This window comes from Camelina sativa, chromosome 14 (genome assembly GCF_000633955.1).
Source record: "Camelina sativa cultivar DH55 chromosome 14, Cs, whole genome shotgun sequence".
NCBI classification, from domain to species: Eukaryota; Viridiplantae; Streptophyta; class Magnoliopsida; order Brassicales; family Brassicaceae; genus Camelina; species Camelina sativa.
In genome coordinates this window covers 30570546-30580505 of record NC_025698.1, presented here as the reverse complement: position 1 = coordinate 30580505, position 9960 = coordinate 30570546, and the positions used below count along the sequence as shown (strand labels likewise).

Below are 9960 nucleotides of genomic sequence, written 5' to 3'. Positions count from 1 at the left end.
TTTTTTTTTTTTTTTTTTTTTAATTCCTAGTAGTAAAAGCAGAGTCGAATGCTTGGTTTGTATTCAAAGACACTTCACCTTCAATTTTGTGAAAATATATGGTTGATTGTTTTCTTTAAGATTGTCCATGGAGAATCCTACAAGTTTTACCAAAAACATATACAAATATATATGGATGGACACAACCTTGTGAACAATGTGATTGACCAGCTTCATACATATATCTGAGTCACAAAAACAATTTAACTCTCATACTCTTAAAGATACATTTTGAAAAGAAAAAAAGAGAAGATGGAGATTAAAGAACAGAAAGAGTGCTTCCATGGAACACTCGAGATTACAATCTTCGATGCAACACCTTTTTCTCCTCCATTTCCTTTCAATGTAAGTCTTCTATATCATATGATGGTATCGTTGTGTTCTTTCTCATGAGCTATTATTATCTTCTTTTTTTCCACAGTGTATTTGTACAAAGCCAAAATCAGCTTACGTGACCATCAAGATAAACAAGAAGAAGGTAGCTAAAACAAGCTCAGAGTACGACCGTGTCTGGAATCAGACTTTTCAGGTCCTCTGCGCACACCCGGTTTCTGACACGACCATCACTATCACGCTCAAGACTCGATGTTCTGTTCTCGGAAGATTCCAGATCTCTGCGGAACAGATCCTGACTTCTAATTCAGCAGTTGTCAACGGGTTCTTCCCTCTGATGGCACACAATGGGTCAAAGAAACGTAACTTGAAGCTTAAGTGTCTCATGTGGTTCAGACCGGCTTATCTTGAACCGGGATGGTGCAAAACGCTTCAAGGAGAGTCTTTTCAAGGTATTAGCAATGCGAGCTTCCCTCAGAGATCGAATTGCAGAGTAGCACTGTATCAAGATGCGCACCACAAGGCCACGTTTGATCCTAGGGTTCATAATGTTCCTTTAGATGCAAGGAATTTATGGGAAGATGTTTACAAAGCGATAGAAAGTGCTAGGCACTTGGTTTACATTGCAGGATGGGCGTTAAACCCTAATCTTGTTCTCGTACGTGATGACGAGACTGAGATTCCGCATGCTGTTGGAGTAACAATTGGTGAGCTTCTGAAACGGAAAGCAGAGGAAGGCATAGCGGTCAGGGTAATGTTGTGGAATGATGAGACGTCGTTACCGATGATCAAGAACAGAGGTGTAATGCGAACAAACGTCGAAACAGCTCTTGCTTACTTCAGAAACACAAATGTTATTTGTAGATTGTGTCCAAGATTGCACAAAAGACTCCCTACAGCGTTTGCGCACCACCAAAAGACAATCACATTGGATACACGTGTGACAAACTCAAGCACCAAGGAGCGAGAGATCATGAGCTTCCTTGGCGGGTTTGATCTTTGCGATGGTCGGTATGACACCGAGGAGCATTCACTGTTTCGTACAGTCGGAACAGAGGCTGATTTCTACCAGACAAGTGTAGCCGGAGCTAAGCTAAGTAGAGGCGGACCAAGAGAGCCATGGCACGATTGCCATGTGTCTGTGGTCGGAGCAGCAGCTTGGGATGTTCTGAAGAACTTCGAACAGAGATGGACGAAACAGTGTAACCCTTCAGTGTTAGTTAACACTTCAGGGATCAGAAACTTAGTAAACCTAACTGGACCTACAGAGGAAAGTAACCGGAAATGGAATGTTCAAGTTCTAAGATCGATAGATCACATATCAGCAACAGAGATGCCAAGAGGTTTATCGGTAGAGAAGAGTGTACACGACGGCTACGTAGAGGCAATTCGGAAGGCTGAGAGGTTTATATACATTGAGAATCAGTATTTCATGGGAAGCTGTGATCATTGGGAGAGCAAGAACGATAGGTACGAAAGTTTTTTTTTAACAGAACTTCTAAACATCTACTGTGAGATTCTGATCTAGTTAAGTTAATCATATTTAATATATGGAACCTGCAGCGGATGCACAAACTTGATACCTATTGAAATAGCGTTAAAGATTGCTGCTAAGATACGCACTAAGGAGAGATTTGCAGTGTATATAGTGATACCAATGTGGCCGGAAGGGCCACCTGAGAGTGAAACGGTTGAAGAGATACTTCATTGGACGAGAGAGACGATGTCAATGATGTATCGGATAATTGGAGAGGCAATATGGGAAACTGGAGACGGATCGCATCCAAGGGATTATCTAAACTTCTTCTGTCTTGCAAACAGAGAAGAGAAGAAAGATGGAGAGTTTGAACCAGTTTCGTTGCCTCATCAGAAAACACATTATTGGAATGCGCAGAGGAATCGGAGATTCATGGTCTATGTCCACTCCAAGCTCATGATAGGTAAACAAACCATCTACACAACTCGCATTCTGAAATGAAAAAATATTGATTATTCGTTAAACTTCCATAAACTATAAGCAATGAAGAATTGAATCAAAGGAATTATTGTATCTTTGTAGTGGACGACGCATACGTTTTGATAGGATCAGCCAATATCAATCAGAGATCAATGGACGGTTGTCGAGACACCGAGATTGCAATAGGTTGCTACCAAACCGATACAAACAACACCAACGAAATTCGAGCTTACAGGTTATCGCTCTGGTATGAGCATACCGGTGGCCAGATCACGGCGGATAACTTATCATCGTCAGAGCCAGAGAGTCTTGAATGCGTCCAAGGGTTACGGACGGTAGGAGAGCAAATGTGGGAGATTTACAGCGGAGACAAGGTCGTGGACATGCTCGGCATTCATTTGGTAGCGTATCCAATTAGTGTGACAAGAGATGGTGCGATTGAGGAAGTTGGCGACGGTTTCTTCCCTGATACCAAGACGTTGGTGAAAGGAAAAAGATCGAAGATGTTTCCTCCTGTTCTAACCACCTGAAAGAAAATTTCCGAATTAGAATCATTCTTAGATCATAACTTGCAATACATATGAATAAATAACATTCAACCATTGGATTAAGATGACACAGATACGCGCATATGAATGTAAGATTATGAGAAGATGTATTTATTGATTAACACACTAACTGGTTTCTGTTATAACCTTTCTGGTTCTTTGTCTGTACCAACTCTTAGATAAATGGTCTCAGGTTTATTCTTTTGAAGCTTTCTCGCCTGCAAAAAGGAAAAGAACAATCAAAACCTGTGTAAACCAAGAAACGAGCAGCTTTTCTAGATAATATTTATGCAACCATACAATGCTACGTGACACAGCAGACGGGGATTTCTACAACTAATGTTTAATAGGTAAACGGGTATGGAGCGTGAAGGATAATCTTTTCCTATTCGTGTCCAAGCTTATCCACTGGCTGAGAACAAATGGCCCGCACCATGTACCGTTCCAAGAAGATTCACACTACTGAAGCTTGAATCTTTGAAAGCACTTGCAGATCCAAAGTAACGACTCTGTTCTTCCTCTAGAATATGCTGATCTTCAGAGTCTACATACAGTTCCAATACTATTCCATCTGTCCACGATAAGAACACACGAGGGCAAGCTTTTCCGAAAATGTAAGTCGTTTCTAACTCACTCTTAAGCTGAGTAGTTTTCAGAGTCTTCAGAAAAGCTAAAGGGAAGTAAACTAAGAACCTCTAGATATGTATCAGCGACTATTAATCCTGGTAAAACCTACACCAATCTAATTTCATATCAATATAAAGCCTTGATCTTAAACCCACAGAAGTAGCAGTCAACTCCAGGAGTAAGTGAGCTAATCCTATGTATTCCTTATCTACAATAGCTTTGCCTTTATTCTTATCTATAGATCTCTCGCAGCCTCCAGAAAGTTAACATGGTTAAAATAATCCTTTCCAGTCAATTCTAAAGAACTTTGTTTCCATGCTGCACCAGAAACCAATGTAGTGAACCATCTTTAAGAACAGCTACTTCTCCACCACTCCAGCGACTCATTGTCATCAACATCTTATATCTATAGATAATAATGTGAAATCTAGGTAAGTGTCCTCTAGTTGACAAAATTGCTCATTCCGCAAGCTCTACATAGATTCCAAGACCCAACTGGATATACTTATGATGCGGACTTACACTAGAAACATGATGAAATTGTGTATAGATAACATTTATAAGAAAAAATCACAGTGAAAATCTTAAGAGATATATGAAGACCTAACCAAAAGAAAACGATAACCAACCTCTAACAGATATAAAATAATACCAAATTCAAACTTCCTCATAACGAACGTTTTGTTAGAGAGATTCTATACCTGTCTCCAGACTTGGTAGAAAGATCGTTTTCCGTAAGACAGATCAACATCCTTTGGAAAGAGCATACCGGAAAATCTGATGTAGCATTAACATAGTCAATAACACCGTTGGCAACTCTTGATATATGGAAAGGTTCCTTTATCTGATGGTAAAATAACTCAAAGGAGATGCAGAAGGTACTCTAAGACTATAGCTTTCTTCTTCAGAAAGTTGCTGCCGAGTGCTTCAATGCTGACAAATCCTACTTAAGAATGCAGCTTGTATCCCTTCAAAAACAGAACAATTCATCTCGTCAACCAACTACTAGGATTCCAGGGATGCCCCATCGTAAAATCCTGCTCATCATGAAAGTTCCAAAACTAAGAAATAAACTTCTGCATCTGAATGTCTGCCCTGGACGTTTCAGAATAGTATTGAGCAATTCTGAGTTCTGACCACCTTCAGTATTTCCAATATTTGGTGCAATGATCCCAGGTTAGATCTAGGCAGATAATTGCCATCTCGTGGTAACCTGTTGGCCTTCCCATTCAGTGCATGCAGAAGACCCAGAAGCTGATAAAAGACTCAGATAACTACATAGACTAATTACCATGTCTCTGATGAAGTAACTCCACGAAAGTCGCTTTGGTTTGTCTTCTATAGAATCCATTTGTCATCCATGAGTTGGAGTCTTTCACCAGGCCTCCTAACTTCTGACATCCTTTTGTGTGGTCAGAATCAATATTCAATTGAGATTTACCTCAGTCACCACCAAGCTGTGCATCAGCTCCAGACCAGCGTCCTTCCATTTGGTTTCAACAGTGAAAAATGTGATACACCTAATTCGGGCATGAGGATTCTGATGGTAGAAACAAGAAGTTGATTTTGCCACTCCATCAGATGAGTGCACGGGGGAGAGTAGGGTCCTGCAACTCCAAATCCTGACCATTTCCAAAACGACTCACAGCACCTAGATTCAGTCCTAATGCAGTCACAGGTAAGGATGCTGATCGCTCAAACCCTGCTCGAACAATCCTTGTTAAGGTCTTCCTGACATCAAAGATACCGCTTATATTGACCCAGATGAACCTCAAAGACGGGTCTTTGCTACAGCTGATGGATGTCTGTTGGCCTGACCGCAGAAGGGCGTTATATAGTGAATCCCAGAATGAACTCTGAGAAGCCGCTCATTGTGCTAAGATGGCCATAGAGGATCAATACGTCTCTGTTCCACCAAAAGTGTATGTGCCTAATTCCCTTTACCAATTTAATCAGCATTGACACTAGCAAGCTCAAGACACTTCAATGAGAAAAACACTGCCTCCTGGCGCAATCCAGAAATGGAAGTCCTAACAGTGTTTCCAACTCGTCTTAACTGAGCTTCTCCTGTAGCTCTTAAATCTAGTAGTAACATACATAACACTGCTACTTAGAAACAATGATCTCTGGTAATCCCTCTTTATGCTTCTAGCAACAAGCAAATGCAGCGATTTTCTCCAAAAATTGTTACCACAATCAACAGCTTACGCTCAAATATCTCTCTCTAGAACACGTTTCTAAGGCCTATAACCCCTTCGAAAGGTGTTAGCTCACCAGATCTTTATAAATTCAAATACATGAGAAGGAAGGAGTCTGGGATCGAAGAAAAAGGAGGGGATGCCCAGCAGAATCCCCTCCTCTTGTTAGTGCGAGTTTGGTTTCGCAAACTTGCTGGTACAATGGTGGAGTCCTCTGAGTTCTATCAGAGGGATTATCTTTTACCAATAATCAAAACCAGGATGTAACAAATACGAGCAGAAGAATAAGAAGGATAACAGGACACAACTAATAGCAAACAGGAGAAACCAATCGTCAAATTACTGAAATAGATTAGCCATCTAAGTTTGGCTAAAATGAAAATAAAAAAACCATCTAAGTTACATAAACATAACGCTTTATTGAGACAGCAGAATAACTAACATTTCGATTTAGGATAGATGCATACCCACAAACAACCAGAGGAGTATTGCGAAGTGGGAATTTCAGTTGTCACCTCACTCTTTTTCCCCAACATCATTTATAGATTTCAATGACGATCCAAGCGAGGTTTCTTCTGTGAGGCAGACCCATGGCTGTAGTATTGACTCCTTTCCGAAGATCCCTACAAAAGCAGGAAAGAATACAGGCGTGTAAAAGTACAAGCCCACAAGAATAGATCAATTTACAGATGGATGTAAACATGAGTACCAAGAAACTATCGTTTTCGCCATAAGAACCACGGTAAGCTACATCCATATTGTTGTAATTTATCCCATATGATCCACCTGGACACATAACATATCACAACAAAGCAGTTAGTGACTTAATGAAATACCAAATGTTTCCAAGAAAAAAATCTAAGATCATACCAAAACCCCACGGCCTACTATCAACAGTAGCAAGTTCAGCTCGTAGCTTTTCAACTTCGCGCGCCATAGAAACCATGTTCTTTTCCATTGTCTGCCTCTGCTCCATAAGCTCAAACTTTTCCTTCTTTTCATAGTCAATTGCGTCTCTGTTCCAAAGGAGAGAAACAAAAAAAAACCTCGTTATAGCATTCACGACCCAAACCAGATGTTTATGCGAAAAAATACCAACTACAAAAGCTAACAGAATGATGGATAAAAGGTCCAATCTTTATACCTAGCAAGCATAAGCTCCTTCTGCAGATCTTTAACCTCAGCTCTCATACCCGGAATCTGCTTGTTATCAGATTGCAATTTACCCAGATCTTTCCTAAGAATCTGAACATCTCCACTTAATCCACGCTTAACGTCATTTAGCTTCTGAAGCTCAGCACGCAACTGGGAAGCCTCCTTCTTATAAGACTCCATAGCACGAACATCTCCCTCAAGCTTATGCCTTTTCTCACTGAACTCCCTGGACCGCAGATCTTGTTCAGCACGAAGATCAGAGATCATGAGATTCATCCGGTGAAGCTCTTCCTTAGCAGAGCCGAGTTCTCGCTCCAGAACCATTCTGTCCTCAGCTAGTCTGTGATTATCATTCAAAAGCCTTCTGATTTCGACCTCCTGAATCTGGAGATCATCTAACAAAGATGGTGGTGGAGGCTGTAACAATGGAGGAGGGCCTCTGAGAAATGGTCTCTCCGGAGGCAAATCACGCCGATGATCATGATAACTGTCTCGGTGAATCCGGTTTCTTCCAGACATATACTTCTCAAGCCAACAAGAACAACAAAAACAGCAAAATTCAGATATAAATACCCAAGTTAGTTTCCAAAAAATTCATCAATCTCACATTCTCGAAACATGAAAAGCAAAATCAAGCTAACCCCTAGATTGATCGGAGCGTCAACAACTCGGCAATTGAGCTATATATATATATAAGAAACTTAATCTCGACAATAAAAATTGAGTCAAAACCTTTTCTTTCTTCTGCAACAGAGCGCGTAGGGGGATATCGTCGTCGTCTTCTACCTTTGTGTGTTTTTTTTTTAAGCTTGCCCTCGAACAGAACAAGGTTAACTTTAAAACTTGTCAGCGTAAGAACGACGTCGTTTAGTGTATTATTATCAATGGGCTTTTAAAATGAATTTTAGGTATGGTTGGTTGGTTGGTTGTTTTATGCATATCGGAAATGATGGTTATCTTGATTTTGTAAAATTAATTTACAATTTGTAGGGATTGGAGAAAATGGCGAATTTAAAGGTTATTTTGAGAAAAAATTTAAGTGAAAGTATATACATAGTTTATATATTTTTCATTTTTTTTTTCAAAATTTTATTAATGGACCTCATAAAAAAAATGGCCAATGCCATAAAACTAATACACAAGTCCAACATTTACAACAAAAAAAAATTCTGACATAACCGCATCATTTATCTATGAAATGTAAAGCTTGGAAAAATGTAAGTACTTTGTGTTTCGAATAAAGTTGTAAATAATTATCTTTTATTGATTTAATATTAATAGATGCTACCCAAATGCAAAATCCTTTTTAAATGCATTTTTTTGTCATAACCTTGTCACTATTTTTCTTTTATCTTACTAAATAAAAAAAATTCACATATATATATATATATATATATTATTCATAATAGACTTAAGTAAAGGATTTACATTCATTAATACAAATGTGAGTTAGAATTCAATATTGTTATTGTCGTTGAATAATCACAATTAAGCTGTATGATTACTACTCATATACTTGTAGACTTGTAGTAGAAACCGCTACTACTTTATTGGTTGTTTAGTCAAAGGAGTTTTTGTCTGCTGCTACATTCATAATCACCCTCTTAAACTGCTAAAATTATGTGTATTTAATATTTTTGGTTGTTCAGTTTTGAAGGGTGTTCGAAATTCTCAGATTCAAACAAATTAAGGCCATGAATGGCTGCTGGTTTTTAACTAGTTTTTTTATTTTAATTTTTAGTTTTTGGATTTTGGTTTTTGATTTTTTTAGTTTTTGATTTTGGTGTAGATTTTAGTTTTTGCAAAATCTTGAATGGTAAGTTGATTAGTTTTTGGTTTTTATGTATAATAATATTTTTTAAAATAATAAAATAATGATTATAAATTTTTATTAAAAGATAAAAGAAAAAAAATGATACTGAAAAAAAAATCATTTGTTCGTTGCACAAAAAAAAAAGTTTTAGTTTGTTTTGTAATTTAAGTAAATTAGAATAAATATATATTAGAAAAAAAATCACAAAATGTGGTTTTTAGATATTATGAAAGAATTGTTAAAATTAATCAAAATCTGGTTTTTCAAAATTCTAGAAAATCTATTTTTTCATAATCGTGAATGGAGTAAAAAGTGAATTTTGTAGAATCTAAAGTTAAAAGAGGTGCCATTCAAGGGCTTAAGACTCTTTCTTTAGCCCAAAAGAAGTCGAACCTTTTTCTCTAGCTGTAACCGTTTCAGTGAAACGGTTTCACAATGTCACAAAAACACAAGACCAAACAATGGATCATCAATGTTGGATGAAACCGAAGATACCAAAGTGACTGATTTCAACATTGAAACGAAAAAAGGTTTCCAAAAGCAAAACATCTGATATCCACAAAGTAAGAATTGAAGAAACCAAACCAAACTAGAATCAACAGAAGCTGAACTTTTAATCCTCAGAGAGTAGGAATGGTTTTGGAGCTTATGAACTGTTTCAGAATCGCTTTCTCCTCGTCAATCCGTTTCTTCTCCTCTGCGTTTTTTGGATTTAATTTCCTTTTCTCCTCCAGGATCCATTTGAAGAGCTCACGTTGTTGTTTCTCCGGAATTGGCTCAAGTGCCTTGACCACCACTGGCTCTGCAACCACTGTGGAAGACAAAGTCTTCTCCACAGTAACAGGTGCTGCAACTGAAACCGATTTAGCAGGCATCTCTTCGTTTACAGGGTCTATGTCCTTTTTCTTAGTTCTTAAGAAAAGATAACCTGCATAATGAACAAGGCAAAGAACCATCAGTATTTGAAATGAAAGTCTCTGTGAAGGCATTTCCATCAAGATTGTAACTTCAACAAAAGTTCTAGGGTATACAGATATAAACGAGTTGATGAAACTTGCATTTCCAAGATCAGGAATAAAGAAACTCAATGGGAGCGAGGTATCTATGTAACTATTTTCAAATGACTCTTGACATCATATACTCTAATAACAACACGAAAAAAACTAAACACACCTAATCAGATGTGGGGAAAAAAGGTAATCCACAAACAAGGATTAGTCAATGCTTCAGCAGGAGACAAAATAAAAGCAGAGAACCTTAAGAATATTGTTAGTCTGCAACATACGATAT

At 38.2% G+C, this 9960-nt stretch overlaps 4 protein-coding genes across 7 annotated transcripts; 1 reads left to right on the top strand and 3 right to left on the bottom strand.

Annotated features, from left to right (window-relative positions):
• Nucleotides 192-2859, top strand: LOC104742960 (phospholipase D alpha 4-like). The gene is made up of 4 exons (XM_010464059.2): nucleotides 192-384; nucleotides 461-1842; nucleotides 1936-2312; nucleotides 2432-2859. The coding sequence occupies exons 1-4, from the start codon at nucleotides 292-294 to the stop codon at nucleotides 2857-2859; spliced, it is 2280 nt and encodes a 759-aa protein (XP_010462361.1). The 5' UTR covers nucleotides 192-291.
• On the bottom strand, nucleotides 2768-7686 carry LOC104742961 (protein FLX-like 3). Of its 4 annotated transcripts, none has more exons than XR_760590.1 (7): nucleotides 7590-7686; nucleotides 6847-7379; nucleotides 6573-6718; nucleotides 6412-6488; nucleotides 6145-6325; nucleotides 3009-3095; nucleotides 2768-2855 (listed from the first exon to the last, which is right to left on the bottom strand). XR_760590.1 is itself a non-coding variant. In XM_010464060.1 (5 exons), exons 2-5 carry the CDS (start codon nucleotides 7374-7376, stop codon nucleotides 6251-6253), a joined length of 828 nt encoding a protein of 275 aa, XP_010462362.1. In that variant the 5' UTR covers nucleotides 7377-7379; nucleotides 7590-7686; the 3' UTR covers nucleotides 5988-6250. The 4 variants fall into 4 exon arrangements, 1 of the variants encoding a protein (XP_010462362.1); XR_760588.1 differs by having other exon boundaries at nucleotides 6170-6325; XR_760589.2 differs by having other exon boundaries at nucleotides 2842-2855; nucleotides 3025-3095; nucleotides 6170-6325.
• LOC104744169 lies at nucleotides 3102-5863 on the bottom strand. The gene is given in 7 exon segments (XM_019235640.1): nucleotides 3102-3589; nucleotides 3591-3619; nucleotides 3811-3962; nucleotides 4134-4135; nucleotides 4206-4387; nucleotides 4511-4644; nucleotides 4796-5863. Coding segments are annotated over 7 exon segments (774 nt in total). The 5' UTR covers nucleotides 4995-5863; the 3' UTR covers nucleotides 3102-3513.
• LOC104742959 lies at nucleotides 9055-9641 on the bottom strand. The gene has a single exon (XM_010464058.2). It carries the CDS (start codon nucleotides 9624-9626, stop codon nucleotides 9291-9293), a length of 336 nt encoding a protein of 111 aa, XP_010462360.1. The 5' UTR covers nucleotides 9627-9641; the 3' UTR covers nucleotides 9055-9290.